The following is a 19,937-nucleotide window of genomic DNA, read 5'->3' as shown; positions in this document are numbered from 1 at the left end:
GTACATGCCTCCTGTAAGACCCTGTGATGTGTGAAGTGTACATGCCTCCTGTAAGACCCTGTGATGTGTGAAGTGTACATGATGCAGACAACATGTTGGAGTCATTATACTCCTTATAGTGTGTTTTAACATGTGGAGTCATTATACTCCTTATAGTGTGTTTTAACATGTGGACCTGGCCTCCTAATGGCCAATCATAAAAGCTTTTAGACAAATTAAAGTTATAAACATTCACTTATTTCCCAAATATTCTAGACAAAGGTGTTGTCGAAGTTTTGTGGCTTTAAAAAATAACAAGAAAGAAAGTCTATAGCACAGGCTATTCTCAATTACAGCTTTATGATGGATAGAACAAACAATATTATTTCTCACCAGACACTGTTCCATCATGATGTAGTCCTATAACCCAGCTCACTATGTTAAGACAGCCTGTTCCATCATGATGTAGTCCTATAACCCAGCTCACTATGTTAAGACAGCCTGTTCCATCCTGATGTAGTCCTATAACCCAGCTCACTACGTTAAGACAGCCTGTTCCATCATGATGTAGTCCTATAACCCAGCTCACTATGTTAAGACAGCCTGTTCCATCCTGATGTAGTCCTATAACCCAGCTCACTATGTTAAGACAGCCTGTTCCATCATGATGTCCTATAACCTAGCTCACTATGTTAAGACAGCCTGTTCCATCCTGATGTAGTCCTATAACCCAGCTCACTACGTTAAGACAGCCTGTTCCATCATGATGTAGTCCTATAACCCAGCTCACTACGTTAAGACAGCCTGTTCCATCATGATGTAGTCCTATAACCCAGCTCACTACGTTAAGACAGCCTGTTCCATCATGATGTAGTCCTATAACCTAGCTCACTATGTTAAGACAGCCTGTTCCATCCTGATGTAGTCCTATAACCCAGCTCACTACGTTAAGACAGCCTGTTCCATCATGATGTAGTCCTATAACCTAGCTCACTATGTTAAGACAGCCTGTTCCATCCTGATGTAGTCCTATAACCCAGCTCACTACGTTAAGACAGCCTGTTCCATCATGATGTAGTCCTATAACCTAGCTCACTATGTTAAGACAGCCTGTTCCATCCTGATGTAGTCCTATAACCCAGCTCACTACGTTAAGACAGCCTGTTCCATCATGATGTAGTCCTATAACCTAGCTCACTATGTTAAGACAGCCTGTTCCATCCAGCTCACTACGTTAAGACAGCCTGTTCCATCCTGATGTAGTCCTATAACCTAGCTCACTACGTTAAGACAGCCTGTTCCATCATGATGTAGTCCTATAACCTAGCTCACTATGTTAAGACAGCCTGTTCCATCCTGATGTAGTCCTATAACCCAGCTCACTACGTTAAGACAGCCTGTTCCATCCTGATGTAGTCCTATAACCCAGCTCACTACGTTAAGACAGCCTGTTCCATCCTGATGTAGTCCTATAACCCAGCTCACTACGTTAAGACAGCCTGTTCCATCCTGATGTAGTCCTATAACCCAGCTCACTACGTTAAGACAGCCTGTTCCATCCTGATGTAGTCCTATAACCCAGCTCACTACGTTAAGACAGCCTGTTCCATCATGATGTAGTCCTATAACCTAGCTCACTACGTTAAGACAGCCTGTTCCATCATGATGTAGTCCTATAACCTAGCTCACTACGTTAAGACAGCCTGTTCCATCATGATGTAGTCCTATAACCCAGCTCACTACGTTAAAACAGTCTTTTCCTCAGACAGTCACTGCTCCGTCATTAGCACACTAGACAAATACACACAAACCTGTTCTGTTCCTCTACCAGAAAAGAACATTACAAAGTATTTGACACTGCCTGCACTTAGCCTCTGCCCAGGCTTTCAACAACATTATCTTTCGCCCAGTTGCATAGGGGCAATAGGGGCGGCAGCGTCATATATCACAGTGTTTTATGGGTACATAATCACGATAGGACTACATCGCCAAACTCTAGTCCCCACACTCATCTCTCTTCAAATCCACTGTGTCCCTGACACTCACACTTTCTCTTTTTCAAATGTGTTTCTGCTTCATTGTTATAACCTCTAAAGAAGGATCTGTATAGTTTGACCCCTGACCTTTTGTCCTTTGTAGGTGTGTGGTCATGAGTTGATGGCCCACCGTGCTGTGCTGGCCTGCTGTAGCCCCTATCTGTTTGAGATCTTCAACAGCGACATCGAGGCTCACGGCGTGTCCCACGTCACCTTCGAAGACCTGGACCCAGAGGCTGTGGAGATCCTGCTCAACTACGCCTACACTGCCCAGTAAGTAACGTGACCTCTGATCCCTACACTATGCCTACACTGCCCAGTGAGTATACATCTTCTAATACACATTGTGCAATGAGCAGAGTCATAGGCTTTGTTAAGAATTTCCAGGCCTTTCACTGCTCTGCTGACCCAGGAGACCTTTCACTGCTCTGCTGACCCAGGAGACCTTTCACTATGCTCCTCACCTGTCTGACTGACTAATGGTTGTCTGCTGTCTGACAGGTTGAAGGCGGATAAGGCATTGGTTAAGGAGGTCTACTCTGCAGCCAAAAGGCTCAAGATGGAACGAGTCAAGCAGGTAGGATCTTTCTCTTGTTTCAACTACTGATACTCCATATTGTACGTTTTTAATGCAGTCCCAATGGTCAGAGTTTCACACTTATCTCTGATTGGTCAGATCTGTGGCGACTACCTGCTGTCTAAGATGGATTCCCAGACCGCCATCTCCTTCCGTAACTTTGCAAGCTGCATGGGAGATGGCCGCATGCTGGCCAAGATCGACGCCTACATCCAGGAACACCTGCTGGAGGTCTCAGAGCAAGAGGACTTCCTCAAACTGCCCCGCCTCAAGGTGAGCCGTCCCCAGCAAACTTTCTAAACCCAGTCTACAGGGTCCACCTGTCGGTCCATGTACAGTATGTGATCCATTCTAACTCCAGGAACAGTCAACTAATCAGCAATCTGCTATTCATTAGAAACCAGGTGTGCTGGTGTTGGGATACATCAAATATATGGAAGCACTGGTGGGCCCTGAGGACTTGATTGAGAAAGCACAGGAAAAGCCTGTACGCACGGTAGCTAACTTCGTAGGTCTTGAGGAACTCCTCTAAGCACCACATTTTAGCTTTTTAACTTGGACTTTAGAATATTGAGATTTATGCAGTTGTACTTTCTTTAGATTCTTACATGGCAAAGCGTCCTAAAATGAATATGAGAAGATATATTATGATGCTGGGTTGAGCTGGGCAATTTTTGTTTTGGGGCTCTTCACCGTATTTTACGACATCTTTTTGCATATCTATCAGTACATTTTGGCTTATGTCAAGAAGAAAACTTTCCCGCGCTACACGTAGGCTACTTGTGTAGGCCTATTCACTGCTAATCACGCTCCGTGGACCTATCAAAACTAGAGGTCGACCGATTATGATTTTTCAATGCCGATTATTGGAGGACTCCCCCCAAAACCGGATGCCGATTATTCGGCCGATTTTTATATATATATATATATAATGTAATAATGACAATTACAATAATACTGAATGAACGCTTTTATTTTAACTTAATATAATACATGAATAAAATCAATTTAGTCTGAAATAAATAATGAAACATGTTCAATTTGGTTTAAATAATGCAAAAACACAGTGTTGGAGAAGAAAGTAAAAGTGCAATATGTGCCATGTAAGAAAGCTAACGTTTAAGTTCCTTGCTCTGAACATGAGAACATATGAAAGCTTGTGGTTCCTTTTAACATGAGTCTTCAATATTCCCAGGTAAGAAGTTTTAGGTTGTAGTTATTATAGGACTTCTCTATATGATTTGTATTTCATAGACCTTTGACTATTGGATGTTCTTATAGGTACTTTAGTATTGCCAGCCTAATCTTGGGAGTTGATAGGCTTGAAGTCATAAACAGCGCAATGCTTGAAACACAGCGAAGAGCTGCAGGAAAGTGCTGTTTGAATGAATGCTTACGAGCCTGCTGGTGCCTACCATCACTCAGTCAGACTCTATCAAATATCAAATCATAGACTTATTAAAATATAATAAACACACAGAAATAGGAGCCGTAGGTCATTAATATGGTCAAATCCGGAAACTATCAGTTCGAAAACAAAACGTTTATTCTTTCAGTGAAATACGGAACCGTTCCGTATTTTATCTAACGGGTGGCATCCCATCTAAATATTGCTGTTACATTGCACAACCTTCAATGGTATGTCATAATTATGTACAATTCTGGCAAATTAATTACGGTCTTTGTAAGGAAGAAATGGTCTTCACACAGTTCGCAACGAGCCAGACGGCCCGAACTGCTGCATATACCCTGACTGCTTGCACTGAACACAAGAGAAGGGACACAATTTCCCTAGTTAATATTGCCTGCTAACATTAATTTATTTTAACTAAATATGCAGGTTTAAAAATATATACTTGTGTCTTGATTTTAAGAAAGGCATTGATGTTTAAGTACACATTGGTGCAACGACAGTGCTTTTTTCACAAATGCGCTTGTTAAATCATCACCCGTTTGGTGAAGTAGTATGGCGAGGTAGGATGTGATTCGATAATAAATTAACAGGCACCACGTTCATTATATGCAATGCAGGACAAGCTAGATAGTAATATCATCAACCATGTGTAGTTAACTAGTGATTATGTTAAGATAGTTTTTTATATGATAAGTTTAATAATGCTAGCTAGCAACTTACCTCAGCTCCTTGCTGCACACACGTAACAGGTGGTCAGCCTGCCTCGCAGTCTCCTCGTGGATTGCAATGTAATCAGCCATAATCGGCTTCCAAAAATGCTGATTAGCGATTGTTATGAAAATTTGAAATCGGCCCTAATTAATCGGCCATTCCGATTAATTGGTCGACCTCTAATCAAAACCATATTCTAATAAAAACCATACTACCGCCTACTCCGGATGTAAGGTGGTGGCATGAACTCAATATTAAGAGGTGAGAAATAAATGATATACTCACAGAAAGCTGTTAAACTATTTTTCCCTCAATCAGAATGCATCTCTCTTCTCAGAATGCATCTCTCCCACCTCTGTGCTGTGCACACAGTGGGGAGAGGGAGTGAGAGTGGATCGCTCACACAGCAGCAGACAGGGAAACAGGGACAGGCAGATACTTTCATAGCAGGAATCATCATAATGCATAGGCTATTACTGTTGAACAAATAATGGTTTTAGAACGATCTACAGGAACGTTGTGTAGCAAAATTACCGACGTACACAAAATGCTTCGGTAAGAGGAAGGTAATGTCGGCAGGGTGGGAAATGAACTTTTTGGTCCACCAGCCACTGTGGCAGGTAGATAATAAAAACAATATTTAAAAATCTACCAGCCACTCAGATATTTTACCACCAAAATGTTTTTTGAGACCATAAAAACAACAGATGATCATGCTTTCTGTTTTTCTAAATGACTGTAAGTATTACTAGTAAGAAGTAATGGGGTACATTTTTGTGACCTGCGTCTTTTAACCAATACATGTTAAAATAAATCATTTAAATCCAATATTAAAAACAGATGGAGTTCTACAAATGAGCATGAAGAATCAACAAAGTTCCTGCCCTGCCACAAAAGGCTGAATGATACAGCTAATTTATTCATATAGTTCAGAGCTCTGCACTGACATGTTTTACAAAGAGTACATGATGTGCTCCTAAGTAGAAATGTAGAGGCACACAAATACATCGAGGAGAACAGAATATTTTAGTGTTTTAATTATAAGAAATAAAAGTTTTTAGGAGTGATCCATGCTCAGTCAAGCACAATCATTAGTTGAGACAAATGTTCAGAGGCCGCTTTGAGGGACTGGCCGTTACCGTGGTAACTTGGGCACTCACTTGTCTGTGATGAAAAAAATCTGACTGATGTCTTCCCAGCAGCAGACCGTTGCGGCAAACTCAATCTAACATTGACAACAACCTAACGTTAGGTTGTGAACAAAACAATATAATTAGCCAAAAAACACAAGGACAAGTCAGACTTTTAGTAGCCTTTCTTATCAATTCCACTAACTTCTACATATGGCCTTTGGATTTATTTTTATTTTTAAACGGTTCCCAAATGGTCTGTGATCACCTGCCAACGTGACTCGAGAAATAGACCAGACCGTCTTACCCACCAATGACAAAATCTACTCTCATTTGACGGGTCGCGGGTGTTAATGTCCAATGTCGGTGTTGGTCATTTTCGGTTTCGGTTTCATCGTCCCTGCTCTGTTGAGCAGCCTTGCTGCAGTAGTTATACTGGTCTTTATCTTGTCTAGGAGTCATCAACTGATTGCTCTAATGACCATTGGAGGACAAACATAGGTAAATAATCTTAGTGGGAATTGTTCCTCCTCTGAATCTCACCCAATATGTACAATTATTTAATGTCTTGGTGGACATTTGTATCTAAATCATTAGCTCCCATTTTTGCTTTTACACAGAAACAGTATTTGATCCTGGTTCAAAATGCGTTAATTTAGATGATCTGTGATGACGTATCGGTTCATGTGGGTTTAACGCAGCTTGTTACTCAGGGCTTTCAAATACAGTTAGTTGCATTATTATTAGGGCTGGCACAATGACCGTGTAACCAGCGGTTATGGATGAAGACAGCCATGAAAATAAAATAACTGTGGTGTTGTAGTGTAAGGGTTGTCGTCGGTGGAAGAAGGTGAGGACCAAAGCACAGCGTGGTAAGTGTTCATGATGTAATATTTAATGAAACAAACTGAACACTGAAATACAAAACAATAAAGTGAACAAACGAAAACCGAAACAGTACCGTGTGGACCAAACACTCACATGGAAAACAAACACCCACCAACCAACAGTGAAACCCAGGCTACCTAAGTATGGTTCTCAATTAGGGACAACAATTGACAGCTGCCTCTGATTGAGAACCATACTAGGCCGAACTCAAAAACCAACATAGACTGCCCACCCCAACTCACGCCCTGACCATACTAAAACAAAGGAACTGAGGTCAGAACGTGACATGTAGCAAACGAGTCTCCGTTTCCCTAGGCAACACCTCCCTGCTGCAGCAACACACATAGAAATATAATTAATAAAACAGTCCTGGAACCTCTAACCCTGCCAATTTGACTGGTAAACTCATGGCTACACTCGCAATGGCTGCCGGATATTGTGATGCAATCATTTCCATGGTAATGTAGAATGTTCATTCAAATGATGTTCTTTTTGTAATGTCAGTTGAGTTGAATCACCAAATCACAGCACAGATTGATGGGTACACTTCATGCTTTTACTTCCTGCTTTGCTCCTATGGGTACAATCGCAATGGGTGCCAGTCCACCCATTATGGCACCATTGACTTGAACGGGGATTCCCGTTCTATCTATTCTATTTCTATGGCGCACATGCGACCAGGAGCGGAGGAGGAGAGAAAATGTGCGTCTTAACCTCTCTGGGATATGTGGGACGGTAGCGTCCCACCTCGCCAACAGCCAGTGAAATTGCAGGGCGCCAAATTCAAAACAACAGAAACCACATAATACAAATTCTTCAAACATACAAGTATTTTACACCGTTTTAAAGATAAACTTGTAAATCCAGCCACCGTGTCCGATTTCAAAATGGCTTTACGGCGAAAGCACACCAAACGAATATGTTAGGTCAGCACCTAGTCACAGAAAAACACAGCCATTTTTCCAGCCAAAGAGAGGAGTCACAAAAAGCAGAAATAGAGGTAAAATGAATCACTACCCTTTGATGATCTTCATCAGATGACACTCACAGGACGTCATGTTACACAATACATGTATGTTTTGTTCGATAAAGTTCATATTTATATCCAGAAATCTCAGTTTACATTGGCGCGTTATGTTCAGTAGTTCCAAAACATCCAGTGATTTTGCAGAGAGCCACATCAATTTACAGAAATACTCATAAAAACACTTTACAGAAAAAGCACGCCGTGCAATAATCTGACTACGGCGCTCAGACACGAAAACAAGCCATGCAGATACGCGCCATGTTTTGGAGTCAACAGAAGTCAGAAATAGCATTATAAATATTCACTTACCTTTGATGATCTTCATCAGAAAGCACTCACAGGAATCCCAGTTCCACAATACATGTTTGTTTTGTTCAATAAAGTCCATAATTTATGTCCAAATACCTCCTTTTTGTTTGCGCGTTTAGTGCACAAATCCAAACTCAGGAGGCGCGGGCAAGTCCAGGCGAAAGTTCAGACGAAAAGTCCTATTACAGTTCATAGAAACATGTCAAACGAAGTATAGAATCAATCTTTAGGATTTTTTAATCATAGATCTTCAATAATATTTCAACCGGAGAATTTCTTTGTCTGTAGAAATGCAAAGCTAACTCTCACGGGAGTGCGCAAGACTGAGCTCATGGCACTCTGCCAGACACCTAACTCAATCAGCTCTCATTCTCCCTCCTTCACAGTAGAAGCCTCAAACAAGGTTCTAAAGACTGTTGACATCTAGTAGAAGCCTGCAATATGACCCCATAGACACTGTATATTTCGAAAGGCAATGACTTGAAAAACTACAAACCTCAGATTTCCCACTTCCTGGTTGGATTTTTTTCTCAGGTTTTTGCTTGCCATTTGAGTTCTGTTATACTCACAGACATCATTCAAACTGTTTTAGAAACCTCAGAGTGTTTTCTATCCAAATCTACTAATTATATGCATATTCTAGGCTTTTAGGCCTGAGAAGCAGACAGTTTACTCTGGGCACCTTTTTATCCAAGCTACTCAATACTGCCCCCCAGTCCCAAAGAAGTTAAAACAACAAAAACAGTTATTACGGTGACTGCTGTCATTTGTCTGGCCAATAACCGTCTTTGACAATTCCATTGACTGTCACAACCCTAGATAGTGTATTACCTTCGGTGCTGCAGAATGTACTTTGGAATTCCCAGTTACTGGTTTTGATTGGTCTCTAGTTTGAGGTGAAACACAACATTTTTTTGTAACAGCTAGACTATGATGGTTCAATAATGATTCAGTTTCTTGTGATTTGTGGTATGAACGAAGCACACCCTAGCCATGGTTGATCCTAGATGGCTTTTTCTAACCTATTTTTGACTGGTCTCCTCTTGTGTCTGTCTACAGTTAGAAGTAATGCTGGAAGACAGCCTGAGCCTGCCCAGCAATGGCAAGCTCTACAACAAGGTGCTCAACTGGGTCCAGCGCAGTTTGTGGGAGAACGGAGGTCAACTGGATAGACTGATGGAGGAGGTCAGTACTGTAGCAGGAGTTTAGCTTGCACTAATCCACCCCATAACCCTCCCTCTCTCGTTTTCCTTTAGCAAGTCGTTAAAGGCATCCGCATGCTTCAGGTCGGCTGGCGCTGAGCACCGCTCATACTCCCAGTGCTCTCATACTCCCTTAAAAGACCTTCACTTGAAAAACGAGAAAAAAGTGTCAATAGTACTGTTTGTCCATTTTGAGACCCCGTAGCCAGTATACACTTCATCAAAATAGTCTGAATTCATCTATGACGACTCAAGAAATCTGTCATTAATTTTGACATTTTTGTCGAGGAGATCTTTGTCTCGCAATTTTGCACCTGGCTCGGATGTTTGGTGTTTCTCAAGTGAAAGAATGTGCATGAGGACGAGTCATCTCTCGTTAAATGACAACAGACACTTTATTGAAGAATCCCTACTATTGACCAATCGCCAACAAGGGGACGTAGACTTCGGCTTCCGACTTCGGCTAGCCTCGGGGAGAGAGAGGGGAAAAAATGGTGTGCCCGAACAGCCCAAGTTTTTTCCCCAAAGTCCAACACGAACAAAATGTCACAAAATATTGTCATAATATATGCACAAACCGTTTGTAACTGGGAAGCATGCGGACGACTTAAGGCACTGATCCAAACCCGACGTCGTGGCACGCTGTGTTAGGACTGTTTGGTGGTTCTTTTTTGTTCTTTCCTTTTTTCTCATTTTCTTTCCTAATGTTTAGTTCTGCAGTACAGTGTACCTGGCCATACATCAAACTAGAGGTGAGCAGAGATAGACCTGTGTTGCTGTTCTGTTTTAGTGATCAGTTGGATCCACCTACAGTGTCTTGACTTTTGCTCTATTCTCTTTTGCATTGAAAGATGTGAGCAGGGCCCTTACTCTGTTCTGTCCCACTGATCCCCTTCTCTTTCTGTGCAGGTGTGTGCGTGTGTGTGTCAGCGAGCGCTCCAGTACTAACGAATGTTCCTCCCCGTTGATTTGTCTCTCCTCCAGGTTTATTAACAGCAGCAGGAGAGCAGACTGAAGAGCCAAGACTGAGCCGCCAGGGTAATGAGTCAGGGAGAAACAGAGAGAACAGAGGGAGGATAGGAGGAGCCCCCCTCTTTCTCTTTCTACAGCCAAAGCAACACTGTGCTCCCATCTGTCTACACACACACACAGGCCTACTTAGCTTACACATATTTACATTTTGTAAAGTATGCATACAACTTAATTGACTTACATTCCACTAACAACCCATATCCACTCACAGAAACCCATATCCACTCACAGAAACCCATACCCACTCACAGAAACCCATATCCACTCACAGAAACCCATACCCACTCACAGAAACCCATATCCACTCACCCATATCCACTCACAGAAACCCATATCCACTCACAGAAACCCATATCCACCCATATCCACTCACAGAAACCCATATCCACTCACAGAAACCCATATCCACTCACAGAAACCCATATCCACTCACAGAAACCCATATCCACTCACAGAAACCCATATCCACTCACAGAAACCCATACCCACTCACAGAAACCCATACCCACTCACAGAAACCCATATCCACTCACAGAAACCCATATCCACTCACAGAAACCCATATCCACTCACAGAAACCCATATCCACTCACAGAAACCCATACCCACTCACAGAAACCCATATCCACTCACAGAAACCCATGTCCACTCACAGAAACCCATATCCACTCACAGAAACCCATATCCACTCACAGAAACCCATATCCACTCACAGAAACCCATACCCACTCACAGAAACCCATACCCACTCACAGAAACCCATATCCACTCACAGAAACCCATACCCACTCACAGAAACCCATACCCACTCACAGAAACCCATACCCACTCACATAAACCCATACCCACTCACAGAAACCCATACCCACTCACATAAACCCATATCCACTCACAGAAACCCATATCCACTTACAGAAACCCATAACCACTGAAAATACCATCTGCATAGCACATAACCATGATTGCACCCCCCATACTCGGTACTCCCTTCATAATTCACTATTCAATGAAGAGTTTAATATTAACCCATTTTTAGAACCAAGAGATGTCCTTTAAGTAGGCAAGGGCAGAATGCCGGCCATTTTAACCATAACCGTAAAGAAGCTTTTGAAATGGTTCTCTGCTCAAGCATATTCTATCTCAATGCCCACTGTCATTTTGTTTGAAAATGTCTCTAATTTCATGTTTTATTTATGAACTATTTGTATGAAACAATAATGTATGTAAAAGCTTTGTCTTCCACGTAATCATAAGTCATGGATTTACATCAGAAGCTGCAGTGCCCTTTTCCATGCAATTATAATGACCAACTTCCTCAGCCAACCGTGGGTTTTCCAAGCATTGAGGTCATGAGGACTGAAGACGTTTCCAGATGCTTCATCTTTACCAACTCCCCCCTCCTCCTTTTTTAGATGTTATGAAGGGAAGGGTCTGCACAGGAGCAGCACCTGCAGATGTTGTGTATGTCCCTGCATTCACTGTAACCACCTGCGTTCCTTCAACTGTGTGTCCATGTTGATAAAGAAGCCGTGGCTCCTACCGGTGACGACAGACCAACCGGAACCTTCCTCACCCAAACAAACCCTCTTCCCCCTCCCTCCTGTGTTGCCCGGGGTGCTGCTTTGCTGTGTGTTGCCATGGAGACAGCCTGCCACATGGGTGTTGTGTCGCTGTGTGTCTTGCAGGTGCAAACGCTGTACTATTCAGCCGACCACAAGCTGCTCGATGGCGCTCTCATCATTGAGGAACATGGGGTGTTTGGTGTTGGTGCAGAGGACCACATCCAGTTTGTGCAGGTACACAACCCGCCCCTATCCTGGGCTAACTCTGTTCCACTTGGCCCAACATGGCCTCTATCCACCTTATGTAGCCTGGAAACAAGGGCACAGCCGGTTAGTGTGTAAAACCTAGGAACACTACACCTGCTTGCGTAGCTCCGTTGCACACTAGACTGGTTCTCAGATCAATTGAGTCTAGTCTTTTGGAGATTGGGTTCTGATCGCAAAATGTTTTGTGTGTTTTGAGTATGTAGCTGCTTCTTCGTTGGTCAAGTCTACCCTGTGTCTGTGCCGTCTTTCAGCTTGTTTAGATGGTTTAAATGGGTTGCAGACTGGTTTGAACTGTTTCTGGGGGACTACTCGGCACTGCTAAAAGACTGTTTGGGTGTAGTTCTAGGCCGGGTTCAAAGCCAGGATTAGTCCATTTCAGGCCCGATTGTAGAGTGTGTGCTCTGCAGCCAACTGGTGTTGTAGCCTGTAGGAGATGTTGTGAATCTTCCCTCTGGCTGGGTTTCTGTACTGTAGCTGCGTTGGTTGTGCTGTTGCAGAAAAAGCCCCTTCGTGAGAACAGCAACACCCAGAGACAGCTGAGCTCCAGCTCCTCCGGCAGCACCTCACCCCCCGGCTCCTCCTCCAACACACCCTGCAGGAGAGAGTGGAAGTATATTGCCTCCGAGAAGACCACCAGTAAGTGTGTGTGTGTGTCGGATGTTTGAAGACTTAACGGAGGAGTGGGTGTGTTAACTCAAAATGACAACAACTAGATTCCAGTTTAACAGAGTTTCCTTCAGCGTATTTCCACAGTACATAGTCGCCATCATGCTCAGATCAGGTCCATCTCCAGTGAGAATACGGCGCAGGTGTACTAATATCAGAGTGATAGCACCTTAATAACAGAAATATAAGGATACTTAAAACATTAACGTAGCAGGTGTATAACATAATGTGTATGAATAGCATAATAACTTTTAAGATAAGAACTTTGTTTTTGACTTTAGTTATTACCATCACCTCCACTCATGGCACTCCCTCCCTCCCCCTCTCTCTCTCCCATCTCCCTCCCTCTCTCTCACCCTTCTCTCTCTCCCCCTCTTCTCGCTCTCTCTAACCTCCCCCTCCTCTCTCTCTTCTCTACCCCTCTTCTCTCTCTCTCTTCTCTCCCCCTCCTCTCTCTCTCTCCACAGACAACACTTACCTGTGTCTGGCCGTGCTGGATGGAGTGTTGTGTGTGATCTTCCTGCATGGCCGTAGCTCTCCCCAGAGCTCTCCCTCTGCCACACCCTGTCTGATGAAGAGCCTCAGCTTCGAGGCCCAGCCTGAGGAGCTGGAGGAACACCCGCTGACCACCATGCACTATGCCCGCTCTGGCCTGGGCACTGCCACCCTGCACGGCAGGCTCATCGCTGCAGGTACGGAGATTTTAACCATTGTCAATTTAACCTTTTATTTATACAGGTTATTCTCATTAAGATACAATCTCTTCACAGCAAGATAGAGCTATTAGTTAACCAGCCACTGAGCCTCTATCTGGAGACTGGTACTGACCGTTCCCCAGTCTCGGATCCTTCAAATCAGCCCTGTCCTGTCACTCACAACTAATGTCACCATGTCATCTACAGTGCATTCGGAAATTATTCAGACCCCTTGACTTTTCCACATTTTGTTATGTTGCAGCCTTATTCTAAAATTGTTTAAATTGTTTTTTCCCCTCATCAATCAACACAATATCCCATAATGACGAATTTTAAAATTTTAGATTTTTAGAAATGTTTGCTACAATAATATGTTATTATAAAAAAATATATGTATATAAAAAACGGATATTTACATAAGTATTCAGACCCTTTACTCAGTACATTGTTGAAGCATCTTTTGCAGCAATTACAGGCTCAAGTATTCTTGGGTATGATGCTACAAGCTTGGCACACCTGTATTTGGGGACTTTCTCCCATTCTTCACTGCAGATCCTCTCAAGCTCTGTCAGGTTGGATGGGGAGCACAGGTATTTTCCGGTCTCTCCAGAGATATTAGATCGGGTTCAAGTCCAGGCTCTGGCAGGGCCACTCAAGGACATTCAGAGACTTGTTCCGAAGTCACTTCTGCGTTGTTTTGGATGTGTGCTTAGGGTCTTTTTCCTTTTGGAAGGTGAACTTTTGCCCCAGTCTGAGGTTCTGAGCGCTCTGGAGCAGGTTTTCATCAAGGATCTCCCTGTATTTTGCTCCATTCATCTTTCCCTCAATCCTGACTAGTCTCCCAGTCCCTGCCGCTGAAAAACATCCCCACAGCATGATGCTGCCACCACAATGCTTCATCGTAGCAATGGTGCCAGGTTTCCTCCAGACGTGACGCTTGGCATTCAGGCCAGAGAGTTCAATCTTGGTTCCATCAGACCAGATAATCTTGTTTCTCATCGTCTGAGTACTTTAGGTGCCTTTTGGCAAACTCCAAGCGGGCTATCATGTGCTTTTTACTGAGGAGTGGCTTCCGTCTGGCCACTCTACCATAAAGGTCTGATTGGTAGAGTGCTGCACAGATGGTTGTCCTTCTGTAAGGTTCTCCCATCTCCACAGAGGAACTCTGGAGCTCTGTCAGAGTGACCATCGGGTTCTTGGTCACCTCCCTGACCAATGCCCTTCTTCCCCGATTTCTCAGTTTGGTCGGGCGGCCAGTTCTAGGAAGAGTCTTTGTGGTTCCAAACTTATTCCATTTAAGAATGATGGAGGCCACTGTGTTCTTGGGGATGCTGCTGAAATTTTTGGGTACCCTTCCCTAGATCTGCACCTCGACACAATCCTGTCTCGGAGCTCTACGGGCAATTCCTTCAACCTCATGGCTTGGTTTTTGCTCTGACAACGATGGGACCTTTATATACACAGATGTGTGCCTTTCCAAATCATGTTTAATAAATTGAATTTACCACAGGTGGACTCCAATCAAGTTGTATACACATATGTTTGCTCTGTAGGCTCATATAAAGGCTTCTAGGCCCAGACTGACCTGGTGTCTTCTGTTTGAGCTATATGCTCATATAAAGGGTTCTAGGCCCAGACTGACCTGGTGTCCTCTGTGTGAGCTGTATGCTCATATTAAGGGTTCTGTAGGCCCAGACTGACCTGGTGTCCTCTGTGTGCTGTATGCTCATATTAAGGGTTCTGTAGGCCCAGACTGACCTGGTGTCCTCTGTGTGAGCTGTATGCTCATATTAAGGGTTCTGTAGGCCCAGGCTGACCTGGTGTCCTCTGTGTGCTGTATGCTCATATTAAGGGTTCTGTAGGCCCAGACTGACCTGGTGTCCTCTGTGTGAGCTGTATGCTCATATTAAGGGTTATGTAGGCCCAGGCTGACCTGGTGTCCTCTGTGTGAGCTATATGCTCATATTAAGGGTTCTGTAGGCCCAGGCTGACCTGGTGTCCTCTGTGTGCTGTATGCTCATATTAAGGGTTCTGTAGGCCCAGACTGACCTGGTGTCCTCTGTGTGAGCTGTATGCTCATATTAAGGGTTATGTAGGCCCAGACTGACCTGGTGTCTTCTGTTTGAGCTATATGCTCATATTAAGGGTTCTGTAGGCCCAGACTGACCTGGTGTCCTCTGTGTGAGCTGTATGCTCATATTAAGGGTTCTGTAGGCCCAGATTGACCTGGTGTCCTCTGTGTGCTGTATGCTCATATTAAGGGTTCTGTAGGCCCAGATTGACCTGGTGTCCTCTGTGTGCTGTATGCTCTTAAGGGTTCTGTAGGCCCAGGCTGACCTGGTGTCCTCTGTGTGCTGTATGCTCATATTAAGGGTTCTGTAGGCCCAGACTGACCTGGTGTCCTCTGTGTGCTGTATGCTCATATTAAGGGTTCTGTAGGCCCAGACTGACCTGGTGTCCTCTGTGTGAGCTGTATGCTCATATTAAGGGTTCTGTAGGCCCAGACTGACCTGGTGTCCTCTGTGTGAGCTGTATGCTCATATTAAGGGTTCTGTAGGCCCAGGCTGACCTGGTGTCCTCTGTGTGAGCTATATGCTCATATTAAGGGTTCTGTAGGCCCAGGCTGACCTGGTGTCCTCTGTGTGAGCTGTATGCTCATATTAAGGGTTCTGTAGGCCCAGACTGACCTGGTGTCCTCTGTGTGAGCTATATGCTCATATTAAGGGTTCTGTAGGCCCAGGCTGACCTGGTGTCCTCTGTGTGCTGTATGCTCATATTAAGGGTTCTGTAGGCCCAGGCTGACCTGGTGTCCTCTGTGTGAGCTGTATGCTCATATTAAGGGTTCTGTAGGCCCAGACTGACCTGGTGTCCTCTGTGTGAGCTATATGCTCATATTAAGGGTTCTGTAGGCCCAGACTGACCTGGTGTCCTCTGTGTGAGCTGTATGCTCATATTAAGGGTTCTGTAGGCCCAGACTGACCTGGTGTCCTCTGTGTGAGCTGTATGCTCATATTAAGGGTTCTGTAGGCCCAGATTGACCTGGTGTCCTCTGTGTGAGCTGTATGCTCATATTAAGGGTTCTGTAGGCCCAGGCTGACCTGGTGTCCTCTGTGTGAGCTGTATGCTCATATTAAGGGTTATGTAGGCCCAGACTGACCTGGTGTCCTCTGTGTGAGCTGTATGCTCATATTAAGGGTTCTGTAGGCCCAGATTGACCTGGTGTCCTCTGTGTGAGCTGTATGCTCATATTAAGGGTTCTGTAGGCCCAGATTGACCTGGTGTCCTCTGTGTGAGCTGTATGCTCATATTAAGGGTTCTGTAGGCCCAGGCTGACCTGGTGTCCTCTGTGTATTTTCCGTCTCTAGGAGGGTATAACCGAGAGGAGTGCCTGAGGACGGTGGAGTGTTACGACCCCAAAGACGACCGCTGGACCTTCACCGCTCCCATGCGGACTCCCAGGGCTCGCTTCCAGATGGCAGTGCTTATGGTACGACCCTGACCTTTGACCCCTAATTTCATAGGACTGACAGGTGCTTGTCTGACTTAAACCTGTCCCTCTGTCTCCTCTCATCTCTCATAGGGTCAGCTGTACGTGATGGGCGGCTCCAACGGCCACTCGGACGAGCTGAGCTGTGGGGAGACTTACGATCCGCACACTGACACGTGGGCTCAGGTGCCCGAGCTCCGGACCAACCGCTGCAACGCAGGTGTCTGCTCATTGAACAACAAGCTGTTTGTGGTGGGAGGGTCGGACCCCTGTGGGCAGAAAGGCCTGAAGAACTGTGACGCTTTTGACCCTGTGACCAAGACCTGGAACAACTGTGCTCCCCTCAACATCAGTAAGCACCTATACCACACATATACTACGGAGCTTTAAGAGGACAGGCTCATTGTAATGGCTGGAATGGAATAAATGGAACGTTGTGAAACACATCACGTTTTACTCCGTTCCGTATCTCCATTCCGGCCATTACAATGAACCCGTCCTCTTAAAGCTCCTCCCACCAGCCTCCTCTGCTCTACACAGACTGTACCTATATCTCTCATAGTGTACACTGAGGAAAAGGTTCCAGGTAACGGACTTCTTTGTCTTGTCACCAGAATGGAAGCCTTTACTAATGGTGCTTATCATTTATTGCGTGTACTGTGTCAGTGAAGAACCGGAACAGTTTTGAGTTGGCCTGTGAATGTGAAAAGCGATTCAAGTGTGGCGTTAACTCTGTTCACCTAGGGAGGCACCAGGCTGCGGTGTGTGAGCTAGATGGCTTCATGTACGTGATTGGAGGTGCTGAGTCGTGGAACTGCCTGAACACAGTGGAGCGTTACAACCCCGAGAACAACACCTGGACCCTGATCTCCCCCATGAACGTGGCCCGCAGGGGGGCTGGGGTGGCCGTCTACGCTGGTAAGACACTTCTCCATAGAAATATAGCATTCTGGTTCTATGGTCTGCTCTAAACTGGGGATTACCGTGTATAGGGTCATGGGTTCACTGGGGTGGGGATACAGTTTGCTTTGGTTGCAACCTTGGAATTTGGCAGAAATATCCAAATCATTGCTCAGATTTGTGCTGACCCTTCTCTCTCCTTGTCGCTATCTCCTTCTCTTGCCGTCTCTAGGGAAGCTTTTCGTGGTTGGAGGGTTTGATGGCTCCCATGCCCTGCGCTGTGTTGAGGTGTACGACCCAGCCCGTAACGAGTGGAGGATGCTCGGTAGCATGACCGTGGCACGCAGCAATGCGGGTGTCGCCGTGCTGGGTGATTTCATCTGTGCCATGGGCGGCTTCGACGGAAACAACTTCCTGAACACGCTGGAGGTTTACGACCCCGAGACGGATGAGTGGAGCGACTGCGCTGATGCCCTCTCCTCCTCCGCCTGAGGGTTAAGGGTCAGAGATCAATGGGGGTGGGGGGTACCTTTCCCAAACTAACAGGCTTAGTGACATAATCGTGTTTCGTGATGTTCCGTAGGTGAGTGGGAGGAAGGGGACAGGGGAACCATTTTGGCAGGGGGTCTTCAGTGAAGACTGGAGTATTTGGGGGGGGGGGGGTGTTGCCGAAAGCAACATTAAGCCTTTGCATACAATATTTTTCGTGCTGTATATATTTTCCTTTTTGTCTTAAGAATGCCAACATTTAATACACCTTTAGTGCAATTTAGTTTTTTGTTGTTGTTGAAAGGTTGTATTGTTTTCTGAGAAGAAGCTACTGTTTTGATCATCTCAACACTACCTTGGACCTACTGGTCAGGATGGGTGATGGTACTGGAAAACTTTGGGTTGACTTGATTTAGAAGGTGATTCTGAATAGTTGTTTCCATTTCCAAACTGTCATTTTAACTCCCACACACATTTAAAGATATGCAGTTTGAAGCCTTATTCAAAGAAAGAGGGTCACTCCCATCATGGCTTTGTCATTTAAACTGAAGCTGGATTTTGCTTTTCCAATCTTTAATGATGGCCTTTTTAAAATATTTTTATACACTGCTGATTTACCAATAGAAGAAGTAGCTGACGCACATGACAACTGAGTCATCAAATGAAACCAGTGTCAGTTTAGTAACAACGCGAACACACACACACACACACAACCAACCATGCTTCTGTGCTTGTTCTAACCACATATTTTGTTACTGCGTTTTGACTAATTCACTATTTGTAGAGATGCTGTTTTCTTTATTTCTTGTGTGGTGTTTTAAAAGGGGTTCAGACATTTGGCTTTTGACATTTTCTTTTTTGAGTTTAGAAGGTCCTGTATCACATTTGTAACACGCTGATATTCCTTAACTAATAAACCATTTCAACCTGATGGCGTGTGCTCTTGTACTTTTCTTTTTCCAATGAATACCGTACTAGAGCTGACTCAGGTTTGACTGGGGTGCTTTCAGTATGACGGAAAGCTGTGCAGCGCTGAATTCAACGGAAACGATACCGTACTAGAGCTGACTCAGGTTTGACTGGGGTGCGTTCAGTATGATGGAAAGCTGTGCAGCGCTGAATTCAACGGAAACAATACTGTACTGAACGACCAGTTGGGGAAAAAATGATTTATGGTGGCCTAGAGAGCAATTACCGTATGGTGTGCTGCACGAGTTTTGTGATTTCAAATAGTCACTCCCATATTGTTCAGGCCACACCCACCAAACGTACCTCAAAGGCTGTTGAAGAATTATGTGCACCGTTTTAGGGGAATGTGCCGTTCCGTACAAACCGTCACACAACGCAGCAAACATTGAAGCAAAACGGAACACACACCTTGTTTGTTAGAGCTGTGACTGTCAAACATTCTGTCTTTTAGGTAGTGTGGTGATGGGTCACGTATACCACCCTGTTCTAATGAAAGAACCACCTGATTATACTTCTACTCTATAAACTTTTCATCAATTGGGCGTTGCAAGTCACCACTTAATCCCCCAGGACACAATTACACAATCAAATTTACGG

At 44.6% G+C, this 19,937-nt stretch overlaps 1 protein-coding gene across 2 annotated transcripts in view; it reads left to right on the top strand.

Moving 5' to 3' along the window:
* The window catches only part of ivns1abpa (influenza virus NS1A binding protein a), a 50,341-nt gene extending 31,039 nt beyond the window's left edge, over positions 1-19,302 (top strand). For both annotated transcript variants that reach the window (XM_029633287.2, XM_029633286.2), the window contains exons 4-14: positions 2,119-2,288; positions 2,517-2,592; positions 2,692-2,865; positions 9,131-9,256; positions 11,991-12,101; positions 12,632-12,770; positions 13,268-13,492; positions 16,861-16,982; positions 17,076-17,334; positions 17,727-17,900; positions 18,115-19,302. In XM_029633287.2, coding sequence (XP_029489147.1) covers positions 2,119-2,288; positions 2,517-2,592; positions 2,692-2,865; positions 9,131-9,256; positions 11,991-12,101; positions 12,632-12,770; positions 13,268-13,492; positions 16,861-16,982; positions 17,076-17,334; positions 17,727-17,900; positions 18,115-18,374 — 1,836 coding nt within the window. In that variant the 3' untranslated portion in view covers positions 18,375-19,302. The remainder of the gene's footprint in view (positions 1-2,118; positions 2,289-2,516; positions 2,593-2,691; positions 2,866-9,130; positions 9,257-11,990; positions 12,102-12,631; positions 12,771-13,267; positions 13,493-16,860; positions 16,983-17,075; positions 17,335-17,726; positions 17,901-18,114) is intronic.
* Positions 19,303-19,937: the final 635 nt, after the last annotated feature.

This window comes from Oncorhynchus nerka, linkage group LG24 (genome assembly GCF_034236695.1).
Source record: "Oncorhynchus nerka isolate Pitt River linkage group LG24, Oner_Uvic_2.0, whole genome shotgun sequence".
Lineage (NCBI taxonomy): Eukaryota > Metazoa > Chordata > Actinopteri > Salmoniformes > Salmonidae > Oncorhynchus > Oncorhynchus nerka.
Note: the sequence above shows the minus strand (reverse complement) of the source record. Positions and strands in the feature narration are given on the sequence as shown.